This window comes from Macaca nemestrina, chromosome 10 (genome assembly GCF_043159975.1).
Source record: "Macaca nemestrina isolate mMacNem1 chromosome 10, mMacNem.hap1, whole genome shotgun sequence".
NCBI lineage: Eukaryota > Metazoa > Chordata > Mammalia > Primates > Cercopithecidae > Macaca > Macaca nemestrina.
Genome location: NC_092134.1, coordinates 83944619 through 83962604, shown reverse-complemented (window position 1 = coordinate 83962604; position 17986 = coordinate 83944619). Strand labels below are relative to the sequence as shown.

Here is a 17986-nt window from a genome sequence, read left to right as displayed (position 1 = left end):
TAGAAACTTGGTGGGGCATGGTGGCTTACGCGTATAATCCCAGCACTTTGGGAGGCCGAGACAGGCAAATCACCTGAGTTCAGGAGTTTGAAACCAGTCTAGCCATCATGGCAAAAAACTCGTCTCTACTGAAAATACAAAAATTATCTGGGCGTAGTAACACACGCTTGTAATCCCAGCTTCTCAGGAGGCTGAGACAGTAGAATCACTTGAGCCCAAGAGGTGGAGGTTGCAGTGAACCGAGATCACACCACTGTACTCCATCCAGCCTGAGCAACAGAGCAAGACTGTCTCACACACACATACACACACACAAAAATCTCAAATACTGCTAGGGAGAATCTAAATTGGTACAGCGTCTTTGAAAAACTGTTTGACAGTATATACTGAAGTTGAAGCTACACATATCATATTTAGTTCTATTTTTGTATATATTCAACAGAAGTGCATTCCTAGGTACACCATAACACTTGTACAAGAATATTGAAAACAGCATTGTTTGTATTGTCCCAAAACTGGAAGCAACCCGGTTGCCCATCACTAGCAGAATAGATAAGTAAATAATGGCATAGTCATACTGTGAAATATTATTCAGAGATGAAAATGAATAAACTGCGTTTACTTGTAAGAACCTAATATGAGTCTTATAACATGACGTTGAGCAAAAATCCAAATGCACACCAAAAATAAAATGCATACAGGGTTATTCCTTTTATAGATAATGGTAAGACTAAACCATAATATTTAGGGATGTATGCTTAAGTGGTATGAATTATAAAGAAAGGAAGTGGAAGTCCAGAGAGCGATTACCTTTCGTGAGTGGGAGATGGAGAGGGGGCATGATGAAGACTTCTAAGTACTAGCAGTGTTTTATTTCTTCACCTGGGTAGTAGTACTTGGGTATTTGCTTTGTGATAAATTATCAGACCATAATCCTTTATGTATTTGCACCATACATGTGTTGTATATCAGCATAACTTTTAAGAGGACATTTCATTTGCCCAGAACAGGCTTAAACACGTGTTACTTAAGTAGAGTGTCTCTTATCTTCACAGGTTTAACACTTAAAGCTGCCTTGTGATAATTTTAACAATTATTTGGAGACAGGAATATTTATGATTGAAGTTGATTATTGACTTCTAAGTCAGTTTAAGAAAAAAGAATCTGACAGGTTTAATTATCATTCACATGAAGGTTAATGAGTGAAGAGTGACAGATTTTGCAGTGCTGTAGTGTTATGAGAAAGGTCGTGGTTTAGTTGGAGACAGAAGCATGCGATTAGGATTGACCTATTCATTTCTGTACTTTGAAGCAAGGTAGATGGGTGGAGAGGGAAAGCATTCACTATTTTACAGTTCCAGAAGGAACATCCAAAGCAAAGTCTTTTATAACAACAAACAACTTCTCTCAGATCTAAACTGGAATTAGTACTATTACGTATGAAATGAAACACAGAGTTAAAATAAGAAATCATTTCCCATTCCTCACTGTCCAGATTCTTACTAGCTATTCTGTACTGATCTTGGTTAACTGGAAGTTTGAGTTTTAATACCTGGTTGTCCATCACTGGCAGAATAGATAAATAAATAATGTCATAATCATACAATGAAATATTCAGTGATTGTGTTAGTCCATTTGTTTTCCTGCTGCTGATAAAGACATAACCGAAACTGGGCAATTTACAAAAGAAAGAGGTTTATTGGATTTACAGTGCCACGTGATTGGGGAGGCCTCGCAATCATGGCGGAAGGCAAGGAGGAGCAAGTCACATCTTATGTGTATCTCTTTTTGCAGCAGGCAATGAGAGAGTTTTTGCAGAGAAACTCCCGTTTTTGAAATCATCACATCTCATGAGACCCATTCACTATCACAAGAGCAGCATGGGAAAGACCCGCCTCCGTGATCCAGTCATCTCCCACTGGCTGTCTCCCACAGCACGTGGGAATTATGGGAGCTACAAGATGAGATTTGGGTGGGGATGCAGAGTCAAACCATATGAAAATGAATAAACTGCCTTTACTTCAAGAACATAACATGAGTCTTACAACATGATGTTGAGCAAAAATCCGAATGCATGCCAAAAATAAAATACAGGGTTATTCCTTTATAGATAAAGGTAAAACTAAACCATAATATTTAGGGATATATGCTTAAGTTGTATGAATTATAACGAAAGGAAGCATTAAAGATACTTTAATTTTTTGACTTACATAATTGAATTTCTTTGAGTATTCTTGTTGCTACAAAAAAAAATTACAACTGAATTTCTTTACTGGTATACTGGTAGAATTCTTGTTGTTGTTGTTGTTCTTGCTCTGTAGCCCAGGCTGGAGTGCCGTGGCGCAATCTCGGCTCACTGCAACCTCCACCTCCCTGGTTCAAGCAATTCCTCTGCCTCAGCCTCCCAAGTAGCTGGGATTACAGGTGCATGTCACCAAACCTGGCTAGTTTTTTTTGTATTTTTAGTAGAGACGGGGTTTCACCATTTTGGCTACACGAGTCTCGAGCTGCTGACCTCAGGCAATCCACCCGCCTTGGCCTCCCAAAGTGCTGGGATTACAGATGTGAGCCACCACGCCCGGCCTGGTAGACTTCTTAAGAATCTGAAAGAGAGGAAGAGGAAGGAATTTTTTTAAAATTGCATTTCATTTCATATGTAGGAAAACGAATTCCAGACTAATGAGAGATGTCCTGGAGACAGAAGAGTGGGCATTAAAGTCAATATCATTGCCTCCTGGCTGTTCTCTAGAGTATAGTACTAATGATACGGAAGTCAGGGAGGGAAGTTCTGGGAAGGGAAGGGCCATGGTCCCATTGAATGATATTGAAGGGCGGAAGGGCGTGGTCCATGGCTAGGGCTCCATCCCAGGCCTAGGACCTAGGTGAGGATAGGCATTTTTGTTTTCCTGGCCAAATGTTGCATTTCCCAAGACCACCCTGGCCTGCCACGCCCCCATCCTGTGCCTATAAAAAATCAGAGACCCTAGCAGGAAGACACACAGGTGGCTGGACCTGGAGAGGAGCATATCGGGGAGGAACACACAGGCTGCTGTAGGTAGAGAGGAATGCATCGACAGCCACCAGCACGCCAGCAGGTCACCGACTGGCAGAATGACGTGGAATTTGGCTGGGGCAGTAGGAGGAGAGCCTGGGCCACCTAGTGGCCTAACTCCAGGGAAAAACCATCTCCCTTCTGGCTCCCCCATCTGCTGAGAGCTACTTCCACTGAATAAAACCTTGCACTTATTCTCCAAGCCCATGTGTAATCTGATTCTTCTGGTACAACAAGGCAAGAAACCCCAGGATACAGAAATCCCTCTGTCCTTGTGATAAGACGGGTCTAATTGACACAACATGGGCCACCAGGTCGCTAAACCAAAAGAGCATCCTGTAACACACACCCACTGGGGCTTCAGCTGTAAACTTTCACCCCTAGACACTGCCCGTCCGTATGCTTCCCTAGAGGTTTGAGCAGCAGGGCACTAAAGAAGTGAGCCACACCCCCATTGCACGCCCTGCAATGGGGGGCAAGGGAACTTTTCCTGTTGCACTAAGGTTTGTGAAAGGTGGACTGACTTGGAGGAATTGACAGGAATCAGAACAAACCTTTTAAACAGTGAGACCCTCAATAGTTCTTGGAACTTAGCTGGGTGCAGTGGCTCATGCCTGTAATCCCAGCACTTTGGGAGGTCGAGGCAGGCAGATCGCCTGAGGTCAAGAGTTCAAAACCAGCTTGCCCAACATGATGAAACCTCATTTCTACTAAAAACACAAAATTAGCCAGGCATGATGGCACATGCCTGTCATCCCAGCTACTTGGGAGGGTGAAGCAGGAGAATCATTTGAACGTGGGAGGCGGAGGTTGCAGTGAGCCAAGAGCACCATTGCACTCCAGCCTGGGCAACAAGAGTGAAACTCCTCTAAAAAATAAAATAAAGCCGGGCGCGGTGGCTCACGCCTGTAATCCCAGCACTTTGGGAGGCCGAGGCGGGCGGATCACAAGGTCAGGAGATCGAGACCACGGTGAAACCCCGTCTCTACTAAAAATACAAAAAATTAGCCGGGCGCGGTTGTGGGCACCTGTAGTCCCAGCTACTTGGGAGGCTGAGGCAGGAGAATGGCGTGAACCCGGGAGGCGGAGCTTGCAGTGAGCCGAGATCGCGCCACTGCACTCCAGCCTGGGTGACAGAGCGAGACTCCGTCTCAAAAATAAAAATAAAAATAAAAATAAAATAAAATAATAATAATAATAATAATAATTCTTGGAATTTAACAATTAAAAGCTTATTCTGTTGCCCTGAAAACTCAGGAAATCTGTGAGGGAGAGTAAGGTAGGATTTAATTGCTTGTCTACCTCCTTCCCATAAAAACCCTGATGTTTCCATCAAGCTCTACCTGGAAAAGTCAGAACTCATTCTAGAAGTTTGTAAACTTCCTGGTTTAAGTGCTTTGTCTCATAAGAAGAGGCACAGCATCCTTCAGAATATAGTTGAAATGGCACCCAAAGGAGCAAAGTAAGGAAAAAATTTCATCAGCTGTTGAGACTATAGACAAATGAAAGCAGAAATAACAGGAAGATAAAAGGCTGCTTTCTTGCATTGCAGCAGATTGACTGGTAATTGGACAAGCGTGGATTTCTTCTGAACCTGTGAGTTGCAGTAGTCACCTGATAGAAGAATGATTGATGAACCGTCAGTTGGTATGCTTACAACCTACTGAGAGGATATGTGTAGTCTGGCCATTGGCAACAAAGATGGCGTTATTCTTAAATAAGTTATAAAGAATAAGATATGTATAAAAGTGTTAGCATTTCAAAAGGCTACAATAACACACTATGGTAGTATTAATTAAAGCAGACTAGAAGTCCTACAAAATGGCATTTTAACATATTTTTCTAAATTTCCCTGATTTGCTCTGATTTGGTTCCCTTCCAAACTTGATTCCCTATTATTTACTCATTCTCTTTTTCATAAATATTTTATTTCCTACCAAAACTGCCAAGACCAACTCGGTCGGGGAGACCCTAACCCAGCAGTGCTAGAGGAATTAAAGACACACACACAGAAATATAGAGGTGTGAAATGGGAAATCAGGGGTATCACAGTCTTCAGAGCTGAGAGCCTGAACAGAGGTTTACCCACGTATTTATTAACAGCAAGCCAGTCATTAGCATTGTTTCTATAGATATTAGATTAACTAAAAGTATCCCTTATGGGAAACGAAGGGATGGGCCGAAATCAAGGGATGGGTTGGGCTAGTTATCTGCAGCAGGAGCATGTCCTTAAGGCACAGATTGCCCATGCTATTGTTTATGGTTTAAGAACGCCTTTAAACGGTTTTCCGCCCTGGGCGGGCCAGTTGTTCCTTGCCCTCATTCCCGTAACCCACAACCTTCCAGCGTGGGCGTTATGGCCATCGTGAACATGTCACAGTGCTGCAGAGATTTTGTTTATGGCCAGATATTTTTTGGGGGGAGGGGCCTGTTCCCAACGTGTCCCCCTTTGATTTTTAAAGGGATAAAAAGCAAAGGCAGCTTTGTCATGGTGAGCTACTTCTCGCAGGAGTCAGGATCTGCATCTGCAGACTATACAAAGACAACACACATTAAAAGCACAATCATCATTGAAATGAGAGCTTACAAGTGTTTTTATCTATTTTAATGGGTTACTAGCTAATCTGTCTGCAGCTCCTTTAAGCACTCCAGTTCCTAGCATTAAGGTCAGGTGTGCCTGGGATGTTTTAAATATTTGTTTTTTTTAATTTTGCAATATCCAAAAACAAAGTTTGCAGAGTGTCCTTCTAGATGCTTTTTTATTCTTTCCCAAATTTTGATATTATTAAGAGCTATTAATAGTTTCCACAAATCCTTATGTTTAGCTCCTACAATGGGCCATATCATTTGAGGTTGAAGTGCCACTATACCACCATGGTTCCAGATAATAGGAACTTTTGCCATACTTCTTATCATTTCTACCATCTTATCGTTTTGTTCAGACCATCTGAACACAGTGTGGCCATGGCATGCAGACTGAGAGGTGCAATCAAGCTAAATATCCCCTTAGAGGACCAGTTAATAATGATTCCATAGGAATCGTGCAGCATGATTTTTTGGGCCTGTTCTGCAATGCAATCTTCCTAAACAAGTATGTTCATTTTTTCTAACTGGGTCCAATCCTGTTTACAAATAGGTTTTTGAGGGTGGTATGCCTCAATTATTGGAGCAGATTTATTATGGTAAATACTGAGATCACAAAGCATGTGTAACTGTGTCGTAGAGTGATTACATCCAGGCATTATTGCCAGCCAAGATTGATAAGTATGCCCAATAGGTATAATTGTTCTCTGTGTCAGCCCTTGTTGAAGGAATACTCACGGCAATGGTGATCACCGCTATCATAGCTACCATTAAATTACTCATTGTGACTGGTTGTGCCGCTTTCCTCAGGTTTTCTTCCACCATCTGTGACAGCTTCTTGATCTGTCCTCAGGTGGGTGGCTGTGTTCAACAGGTGTTGCTTGTGACAGCTGGGGGGGTCCTCAGCATCAGTCTTGACATGGCTGCAACTGGGGGGTCCTCGGGATCCTCCTGGAATCTCTTTCTCAGCATCTGGCTCATGATAAGGTTTCAAGTATCTTGATGGTATCCAAATCAGCTGTTCATTTTGACCTGGAGAAACACAAGCATAACCTCTACCCCAAGTTGTTATTTTACCGATTTCCCAACTTTTTGTTATCCGATCTCTCCATCAAACCAGTTGTTCTGTGTCTGTCTTTGCAGCTGGTATCTGTAGATGCTCTTCAGCTGCTGATAACATCTGGCCTTTGGGCAGGCTCAAAAAATTTAAAGTTAATAATGCTAGATTCAACTGTTTATGGGCTGTCCCATAATCCCTGTTTCTCCCCCTTTTTTGTTTTTGTTATCAGTTGTTCATCTGTGTGAAATCGTAACTGAGCATTTTCAATTAACTGTGTGGAATGAACCATGTATGAAGAATCAGAAATCACATTAATAGGCATATCAAAAACAGTCAGTACTTCAATTACAGCTACAATCTTCGCTTTTTGTAGGGCGTCTGGAAAACTTTACTTTTCAATCCAGAATAAGAAGCTTTTTATAAAAGCTTGCTGTATTTGTGCTTTCGTGAGAGGGATAATAATTTTTCCAGGATCATATCTATGTAATTTGACGATCCGAGTTCTCCCAATTCCTATCACAGTAGAAATTTGATCTAAATAAGGAGTTAGAGGCCGGGCGCGGTGGCTCAAGCCTGTAATCCCAGCACTTTGGGAGGCCGAGACGGGCGGATCACGAGGTCAGGAGATCGAGACCATCCTGGCTAACACGGTGAAACCCCGTCTCTACTAAAAAATACGAAAAAACTAGCCGGGCAAGGTGGCGGGCGCCTGTAGTCCCAGCTACTCAGGAGGCTGAGGCAGGAGAATGGCGTAAACCCGAGAGGCAGAGCTTGCAGTGAGCTGAGATCCGGCCACTGCACTCCAGCTTGGGCGACAGAGTCAGACTCTGTCTCAAAAAAAAAAAAAAAAAGGAGTTAGAGTCCATGAATTAGTATATGGAAGAAAAAGCCACTCTACTAAGTCCTGTTCTTGGACAATAACACCAGTAGGTGAATGCTGAGTTGAAAAAATTAGCAAATCTAGAGTCTTCTCTCGATCTATTCTGTTTATTTGAGCTTTATGGACTTGATTCTCACAGTTAAAACAAACTCCAGGAAATGGAGTATTTCCTTTATCCACTCTCAGTCCTGCCATTGCCTGTGCTAGCAGAGTAGCCTTATGCAGATTACCTCCGATACCATCACAGGCCTTGATATAATCAACTAAATGTGCTTTCCCTCCGATAGGTCACAGAACAGCCTGGCAATTGGGATTAGCATTGTTGAAAGCTAATAACTGCAGCACTATATCCTGCTATCACTTTTTTAAGAGACTCCTGTAACCGAGCTATAAAATCCACATATGGTTCTTTTGGTCCCTGTTTTATAGCACTAAAGAAGGGTATTGTTCTCCACATGAAGTGATTTTTTTCCCAAGCTCTAATGCACACTCCTCTAAGCTATTCTATGGCATCATCCTGCATGACTACTTGTGCATATAAACCAGCCCAGCCGCCAACCCTCAAAAGTTGGTCTGCAGTTTTATTTGAGGTTGGGCCTGGGCATTGCGAGCAGCCTGAATGGAAGCTTCATCTGCCCACCAAGTTTTAAATGGTAAGAACTGAGCAGGAGTTAGACAAGCTCGAGTAAGAGCATCCCGGTCAGTAGGAATCATCTGACTGGAAACAGCAACATTCTTTAACAGTCCCATTACAAAAGGAGAACCTGGTCCATACTGATTTATAGCTTGTTTAAATTATTTGAGTAATTTAAAAGGAAATGACTCAAATGTAGCTATATTTCCCTGTTGATCTGGGGGGTGTATTCTAACAGGGAATTACCGTTTCTAAATTACCCTCTCGTCTAGCTTGCTGAATTCCTGCCTGAATAGAACTAAGAGGGATCGCTTGAGGGGCTGCTCAAACAGTCACTGGGGCAACTACTTTTCGCCCAGTGTCCTCTGGAAAAGAAAGATCTGGAGGGTCTTTTTCTTCAAAATAATAATGAGGGGGTGCAGAAGGGTAAGGATGAACCTCTCCCTCCTTTGCCGCTTTAGCTTTAGCTGGCAAACAAACCTGCTCTGTAACCTCTTCTGTTACTTCATTATGCTCTCCTTCCTCCTCATCGTCAGTGTGAAAAAGTTCCAAGGTGGAACGAACCATACCCCACACTTGTCCCATTGTTACCCTGATGCTTCCGAGCTCCCCTTCTTACTCACCACGGGGTTTGCTTTAAGAGTACTTGGGTGTCCTCCAGCTAGTTCCACGTTCTTTAACCGTCACTCTGGCGACTCTTTGACCTGGATTCAAGCCCACACGATGGACACCACTTGCTGAGACCAGCTCGGTCGGGGAGACCCTAACCCAGTGGTGCTAGAGGAATTAAAGACACACACACAGAAATATAGAAGTGTGAAGTGGGAAATCAGGGGTCTCACAGCCTTCAGAGCTGAGAGCCCCGAACAGATTTACCCACGTATTTATTAACAGCAAGCCAGTCATTAGCATTGTTTCTATAGATATTAGATTAACTAAAAGTATCCCTTATGGGAAACGAAGGGATGGGATGAAATAAAGGGATGGGTTGGGCTAGTTATCTGTAGCAGGAGCATGTCCTTAAGGCACAGATCACTTATGCTCTTGTTTGTGGTTTAAGAACGCCTTTAAGTGGTTTTCCGCCCTGGGCAGGCCAGTTGTTCCTTGCCCTCATTCCCGTAAACCCACAACCTTCCAGCGTGGGCGTTATGGCCATCATGAACATGTCACAGTGCTGCAGAGATTTTATTTATGGCCAGTTTTTGGGGCCAGTTTATGGCCAGATTTTGGGGGACCTGTCCCCCCAAAAAAAGTCATATTTCCTCCAATAAGTGGTAAGTTCACAGATTTACCACCCAGGAAATTAAAGTTAGTGGTATCTTTAGTTTTTGGTTTTTGTGGTTTTGTCTTTTTTATTTTTTTTATTTTTTTTTATTTTTGAGACAGGGTCTTGCTCTGTTGCCCAGGCTGGAGTGCAGTGGCATACTCATAGCTCCCTGCAACCTCAGACTCCTGGGTTCAAGCAATGCTCTTGCCTCAGCCTCCCAAGTATGCATGCCACCATGCCTAGCTACTTTTAAAATTTTGTATAGAAATGGGGTCTAGCTGTGTTGCCCAGGCAGGTCTCAAGCTCCTGGCCTCAGGTGATACTCCTATCTTGGCGTCCGAAGGTGCTGGGATTACAGGTGTGAGCCACCACACTCAGCCAACATCTTTAGTTGTGAAGTTCTCAATAGGCCTTAACTACTAATTCTTGTGACAATAACTTCCTTTTCTTTGCACTTATATTTGTACAATATAACCCCGGTCCCCACATTTGCCATTAGTGCACATGAAGAAACTGAACTCCACTTGTAATTTTATTGGTGACTTACATGTGGATTATTCTCAAACTTGGCTTGAGACAAAGCAGTTCCAGGCAATTGGTCACTTTGCTTTATGGTCCAGTATTGGCTGTCTTCAGTCTGAAGGAGAACTTCAGGTTATTTAATTGTTCATGAGATACCATTTCTGTAAGAGTTGGCACTTACATAGGCTCTGCTCTTGAGTTTACTTTTTACTTTTTAGGAGGAAGTTGATACCATTAGAGAAAATATGTCAAATAATAATCATACTTGTCGGGTTATCTAGACTTCTGGGCTTTACCTGTATTTCACTGGATCTTACCTCTTCTGGTCTTTCTTTGGCCATGGTGAAATTGTTACGGGATCTTTGGGGTGTCACTTTTCTGGCCAGAAACCTCTGTGGCCAGTGATGCCTTTGCCTGAGTTCTTGTCCTGCATCCAGGAAGAATGACGTATGCAAAGAAGTGGAAGGTGAACAAGATGAAGAGGAGCTTTATTGAGTGTTACAACAGCTCAGCGGAGACCCACAGTGGGTACCTCCTCTCTGTAGGCAGGTCGTCTCCTACAGAGTGTTCAGCTCTCAGCAGAGAGGAGGCCCTGTAGAGGATGGTTCCTCTCTGTCAGCAGGTCGTCCCATTGTCTCTGCAGCTCTCAGCGGAGAATGTGGCTCTTCTCTGCAGCAGGTTGTCCCCGTCCTCTCTCCATCCCTGCCCCGCTCTGGCTGAGCCAGGGACTTTTGTCGACCTCAGAGGAGAGAAAGTGTGTGCCAGTTGGTCCGTGGGTGGCCATGGGTGAGCCTGGAAAGGCACCACAAGTCCCTACCCGAGTATGCTGGACTAGCAGCCTGGCCCCCAGCCTTCAGAAGGCCCTCCCTGACCTGAAGGTGGGGCCTAACCAGGGACCCGTTCCCTTCTGCCCAGGAACCTGCTTGTCTCCTGCTGCTATTCATAGCACCCTAGCTCAGCCAACTTGGCTGAGACTGGAGCAGGCTCAGACAGCAGAGAGAAGCCAGACAGCAGGAGCAGGCACTTCCTAGCCTGTGAGGGCAGGGAGGCCTTCTGATGGCCTCAAGAGTACAGGGATGCCTGAGTGTGCAGCTATGGTTTGGGCAGCTGCAGCTGGGAGATAGGGTCTCTTGCCTGCTTCATGGAGCGGGAGGTCTGAGTCTACAGCCAGTTTTGGCAGTGGCACCTGGGGAGTTCCTGCCCCAACTCAGAAGAGGTAGGGCTCCTGCTCCCCCACCCCCACCCCCGTCCCTGCCCACTTTCAGGCTCCACTGAGTGTGTATCCCTGGTGGCCGAGTGGCGCCTCCTTGCTGAAGCCAGTGTGATGGCAGCAGCAGGCCATCTGGAGTGGCTGCTGCCATCAAAATGTGAATAATATTGTTACTCAACTTGCTTTATGTATGTGTAAGGCATATCAGTAGATTATAGCAAGAATCTGAAATCCTTAGAAGAAAGACTATATCTCAAGATACTGTTAAAATAATGGCAATTTGAGAACTAGTATATTTGATGAGTTACACAGCACTAGTATAAAGCCTAAAACCTGGACTCACTTTGATTCTACAGTAGGATTTACTGTGTGACTTTGGACAAGGAGTAGTACCATGACTGATTTTCTCATCAATATAAGATTAAGAGAAGATATTCTGAGAGGGATTATAATTCCATTTTTCTCCTCGCTTGTCAGAGGGAATAATTTGCCATTATGTTAACAAAAGAAAGATACAAGCAATCCAAAACTCTTAAGTTTTTGGTTATTGAATTCGGATACAAATTCAGTAGCCCCCATGAGAATCCTTAGACTTGGGTTCCACCACCTCAGGCTCAGCTATTTCTATGTCATTCTCAGTGCCTAAAAACAAGTTTTGCCTAATTTTTGAAGCCAGCAAAAACAATAACAAAACCCATAGTATTTACAAATACGTCATTTGTACTGTAAATAACATACTTTTTCTAAAATATACCTACACTTGTCTCTGTAGTGAGCAGCCTAGAATTTGAGCACAAGCACAGGGTTTTCTATGATAGAAATAATCTGCTCATGAATAATTGTATCAAATTCACTTCAGTGCGTCTAAGAGCCTTACTGTGTGTTCATGTTAGCTCTGCCAAACCTCTTTAGATAGGACCCGAGGTGGTGAGCTTTTAATAATTTTCACTCCACAATAGTGTTATTGTGAAGGTCTAACGTATGTGTTTAGTATCATACAGTTTGATAAATCAACGCATTGTTGTTATATTGAGATGGTTATTCATTTTTTTACCAGTCTCTTGCACTAGACTGTAAAACTCTAAGAGGGCATGTGTCTTGTTCACTGTTGCATCCTAGTGTATCTCAATGCCTGCAGCAGTACGTGGATATACAAAACACCTCTTAGAGACCTTGGTGACGTTTCTTTTGTATGTATACCAAGAAGCAGAATTGCTGGATCATATGGTAGTTCTATGTTTTATCTTTTAAGGAACCAACATGTGGTTTTTATTGGGGCTGTACCATTTTGCATTTCCACTAGCAGTGCTCCTGAATTCCAATTTTTCCACATTCTTGCCACATGTGTTGTTTTCTGTTTTTTTTTTTTTAATAAATAAATATGTACGTTGGGTATAAATATAATCAGAACTTTAAACCAAATTCTAAAACATTTAGTACAGTATGATCTTCAGGTTAAAATATAAACTAACAGCAGAATGACACGGTGTTTTAAAGCTTGTCAAGACACCTGTTCAAGTTTGATTTAATACATGGAATAATCAGGCTCAGCTATTTCTATGTCATTCTCAGTGCCTAGAAACAACTTTTGCCTAATTTTTGAAGCCAGCAAAAACAATAACAAAACCCGTAGTATTTACAAATATGTCATTTGTACTGTAAATAACATACTTTTTCTAAAATATACCTGAATGTGTGCTATTTGAAATAATTCCAACCAGCCTGACCAACATGGTGAAACCCTGACTCTACTAAAAATACAAAAATTAGCTGAGCATGGTAGTGCATGCCTGTAATCCCAGCTACTCAGCAGGCTGAGGCAGGAGAATGGCTTGAACCTGGGAGGTGGAGGTTGTAGTGAGCCGAGATCACACCATTGTACTCCCAGCCTGGGCAACAGAGCGAGACTCAGTCTCCAAAAAAAAAAAAAAAAAAGTAATTCCAAAAAAAAAATTCTGAAATGGTTCCTGATGTGAGTGAAATAAATAACAAAGCTCAAGCTCAAGGCTTCCTCTTTTTTTTTTTTTTTTTTTTTTTTTGAGGTGGAGTCTTGCTCTGTCGCCCAGGTTGGGGTGCAGTGGCGCATTCTCGGCTCACTGCAACCTCTGCCTCCTGGGTTGAAGCAGTTCTCTTGCTTCAGCCTCCCTGGTAGCTGGAATTACAGGTGTGTGCCACCATGCCCGGCTAATTTTTGTATTTTTAGTAGAGATGGGGTTTCACCTTGTTCACTGGTCTCGAACTCCTGACCTCCAGTTATCTACCTGCCTCAGCCTCCCAAAGTGCTGGGATTACAGGTATGAGCCACTGCACCCAGCCTAGACTTCCTCATATTCTTTATGAATCTTGCCTGAGAATTTTTTTTTTTACCTGAACACCCAGGATGAGAGAATTTTTTTTTTTTTTTTTTTTTTTTTTTTTTTTGAGACGGAGTCTCACTCAGTTGCCCAGGCTGGAGTGCAGTGGCGTGATCTCGGCTCACTGCAAGCCCCGCCTCCCAGGTTCACACCATTCTCCTGCCTCAGCCTCCTGAGTAGTTGGGACTGCAGGCACCCGCCACCATGCCCGGCTAACTTTTTTGTATTTTCAGTAGAGATGGGGTTTCACCGTGTTAGCCAGGATGGTCTTGATCTCCTGACCTCATGATCTGCCCGTTTCGGCCTCCCATAGTGCTGGGATTACAGGCGTGAGCCACCGCGCCTGGCCAGATTAGAGAATATTTAACAGCACTTTTTCCTTAAAAATGTATTTCTGATAGAATACATGCTCTTGTATCACAGCTAGGTATTAATAAAAAGATGAAATCCTGCCTTATTTCCTACCAGTAGAATCAGGTAAATCTTAAGCTTTCTTTTCATGAAAAAATAAGAGTTTAAAAATCACTATTGCTGATAGGAATTAAAAATTACTTTCTATATAATACTAAGAGACATTTAGGCTCCAGTTGATTAAAGTAAGGTTTTGAATCTACTTGAGGTGTTGGTTTAAGTTTAAAAAGGCAATATCAGCTAGTGAGTAGACAAATTAAGATGTTAGATTATTGCTTTCTCTTTTTGGTGACCTCGTGTCATAGAATATAAATGCAAAATTGTCATTTGTGCCCTCCTGACCTGTATAGACCATCTCAGTGCCTCCTATGCCCCTGGTTTAAGTAAGTAATGGCCAGTGCTGGCCATTGGGCAACACTGGCAGGAAATTCAGAGGAAGGGAGGAGAGTGAGGTAGGAACATTTATTCCTCTAATCTTTCTCTGACAGGTAGCTGTGGGCTTGAGTGTGTCCTTTGGCCCTCTGTATACCAGATGAAACAAAAATAAAAGGGCCCTTTCTGTCTTTGGCTCCTGTAACTGCTCCCTCCTCACACTCAAGTCTCAATTAGCAATGCACATTGCTTAAAAGCCAGCAAAACGATAACAAGAGGTGGTACAGCCCTATCTTGGGTGGTTTCCCTACTCTCTGCTAGCACATTTGAAAATAGTCCTGTTATTAAACTCTATTAAGATTGCCCAGTTTGAGTATGCCATTCGCTTCCTGTTTGGGATCCTGACTGAAATAGCCGCTTTATGTATTTTTAATCATTATCCTAACAGTATTCCAGATAAATCCTAATTATACTAATTTGTTTTGGCCAGTAATTGAGTGTTTGCAGAACTACCTTTTGGTTTTTGTTTGTTTGTTTCTTGAGGCAGGATCTCTCTCTGTCACCCAGGCTTGAGTACAGTGGTGCATTCACGACTCATTGCAGCCTCAACCTGCCAGGCTACAGCTGTCTTCCCACCTCAGCCTCCGAATTAGCTGGGACTATAGGAACGTGCCACCATGTCTGGCTAATTTTTTTCCTTTTTGTAGAGGCAGGGTTTCACCATATTACCCAGGCTGCTCTCAAACTTCTGGGCTCAAGCGATCCACTTGCCTTGGCCTCCCAAAATGTTGGGATTACAGGTGTGAACCACCATACCCAGCCTACCCTTTGTCTTCCTTGCAGTTTGTGTCATCTAGTATGTTGTTAAAGGAAAACAAAACAAAACAAAACAAAAAACAGAGCTAGATGAGCATAAGAGGCTAGTAATAGAACCCAAAATGCTGTTTTATGTTCCCTCTTTTCCCTAAAAGAGATTGGTGGTTTGATTGACTAATAAGTGGATTATTGATGTCCTCTGTATCATCCCACTGCTCATTACTCTTTGAGGGAGGATACATTAAAACATTCGAGTTATGTCATTTAGCTGATCTATAGGAATTCTGAGAAGGTTCTAAATAGTGCTTTGGTTTTATAAGATCTTTGTTTTTGTAGACTGTATCTCTTTTCAATTAATAAAGATAATTGGGAGTTAACCATATTTATAGTCATCCAGAAAACTCAAGCTTAAATACTGAGTTTGTATAAGTGTTACCTGATTTTTTCATTTGAGTAACAGTCTAGAAATGGCCAGTATTAACAAAAGTTCAATCTAAATTAATTCAAGGTTTAAGATTAAGCCGTGAAAGAATCTTTAATTGAAACATATCTGTAATAACAGCAAAATAATTTGGAAAGTGTACTAGAGTATTACCGTGGTTTTTTTGTACCCCTTTTCTCAACATTTTTCCTTTTACTTGCCTTGTTGAAATTCTAACTCCTAAGCTACTTCCAAGTACAGTGCAGAGATCAGTAATATTGTTATCACCTGGGAGTAAAAATCTCCTGCCACAGGCCAGGCTGCTGAATCACAACCTACATTTTAGCATAAGATTCCCTAGGTGGTAAGTATGCACATCAGAATTTGAAAAGCACTCTAACCATCTCCTGAGATTGTATCTTACTGGGTTAAAACAAAGCTGTTGAGTATTAAAGCTGAAGTAATTTATTGATCACATAGTCAGAGGTAAAGAAACTGATTAAATTTGCACATAGCCTTTTTCTTTGTAAGTACAGAGAAACCAGAATCTTTTTTTGTAATCAATCATATTGAACTGAGTTTTTCTATAACCTACAACTTGGATACCTTGCTTCATCAAGCTTTATATTAGGGACACACACATGAATGTATTCATGGGTTTATAGTCTACAAACATAACACGTATGGTTCCATCTAGAAGAGGAAATTACTTTGTGTTATTAATGCTACAGAAGCTTCCATCCCACTCACATTTTCAGATTCTTTAGGGTTAAATTTTACCATGGGGAGCTATTTACTTGCAACATTTTTAGAGGACCTTAATGTGGGATAATTAACAACAATATCAAGGATTACAGGACAGTCTAATATAGTTGATGTATTTAGTGTTTACCTCAAACTGTGACAGTTTTTATTAAAATTAAAATTTTGTATTATAAGTTTAATTCAGAAGGCAGTTAAAGTTTTATCTATGTAACAGAATTTGCCAAATAGCAACTAAGCTGTTAATTGTTTTATGGGACAAAAGCAGCCAGTCTTGGCCCTTCTGTCTTAGGGATGGATTACATTTGAATCATGTTGAATATATTTTTCCTTTCTTATTCTTTCAGATTCATCAGGATTCATTTTTGATTTGCAGTCCAATACTGTACTGGCCCAGGGAGGGGCTTTTGAGAACATGAAAGAGAAGGTAAGACTAGTCACTATGGATAGTAAACTTGACTGTCATAGGAAAAGTTAGGTACTAATATGACTAGTGGCTACCACAAACTCATTATGAGAGTGAAATTTTTTTTTTCTTTTTTTGAGAAGGAGTCTCGCTCTGTCACCCAGGCTGGAGGGCAGTGGTGCGATCTCGGCTCACTGCAAGCTCCCCCTCCCGGGTTCACGCCATTCTCCTGCCTCAGCCTCCGGAGTAGCTGGGACTACAGGCGCCCGCCACCACGCCCGGCTGATTTTTTTTTGTATTTTTAGTAGAGACGGGGTTTCACCGTGTTAGCCAGGATGGTCTCGATCTCCTGACCTTGTGTTCCGCCCACCTTGGCCTCCCAAAGTGCTGGGACTACAGGCGTGAGCCACCGTGCCTGGCCAAGAGTGAAATTTTAAGAATAAAACAATGCCACTATATATCAGAGAGTGATGGCCATAAATAGGTTCTGATTGCACAGAACCTATTAACAGAACCTATTAAATGCAAACATTTTCTTTGCCTATCTCCATGTATATTAACTCTAAATTCTCTTGAAGATATTCAGTATTAATTAGTTTATTAATATTTATATGCCTGAGTGTATCTCATTTGGCAACACTTCTTAAGGAACAATCTGAATAGGATCTTCCCAAGTACTTGAAGAGCATTCTTAAGTCCAGGAGGCTTCAGAGCCAAGACAAGAAATAGGTCTTTTGTGGGTTTTTTTGAGACAGAGTCCAACCCAGGTTGGAGTGCAGTGGCATGATCTCAGCTCACTGCAATCTCCGCCTCCTGGGTTCAAGTGATTCTCGTGCCTCAGCCTCCTGAGTAGCTGGGATTACAGGGGTGCACCACCATGCCCAGCTAATTTTTGTATTTGTAGTGGAGACAAGGTTCTCCATGTTGGCCAGGGTGGTCGCGAACTCCTGGCCTCAAGTAATCCACCCACCTCAGCCTCCTAGAGTGCTGGGATAGCCACCACACCCGGCCAGAAGTAGATCTTCTAAGGAGCATTCTTTTGGAAAGAAAACCAAGTGGTTTTAGTAATGTAACCCTCAACAGGCTATATTGAGAAAAACATAAAACAAAAGCTTTATGTGCTTTCTGTCTTTTTTTTTTTTTTTTGAGACAGAGTCTTGCTTTGTCGCTACAGTGACGCAATCTCAGCTCCCTTTAGCCTCTGCCTCCTGGGTTCAAGTGATTCTCATGTCCCAG

General features: G+C 42.3%; 1 protein-coding gene across 3 annotated transcripts in view; it reads left to right on the top strand.

Moving 5' to 3' along the window:
- Positions 1–17986, top strand: part of LOC105492875 (spermatogenesis associated serine rich 2) — a 168443-nt gene that overhangs the window by 107639 nt on the left and 42818 nt on the right. The window contains exons 3-4 of one of the 3 annotated variants that reach the window (XM_011760204.3): positions 4605–4648; positions 16692–16771. In XM_011760204.3, the coding sequence (XP_011758506.1) occupies positions 16760–16771 (12 nt within the window). In that variant the 5' untranslated portion in view covers positions 4605–4648; positions 16692–16759. The other 2 variants (XM_071071778.1, XM_011760202.3) reach the window with 2 other exon arrangements.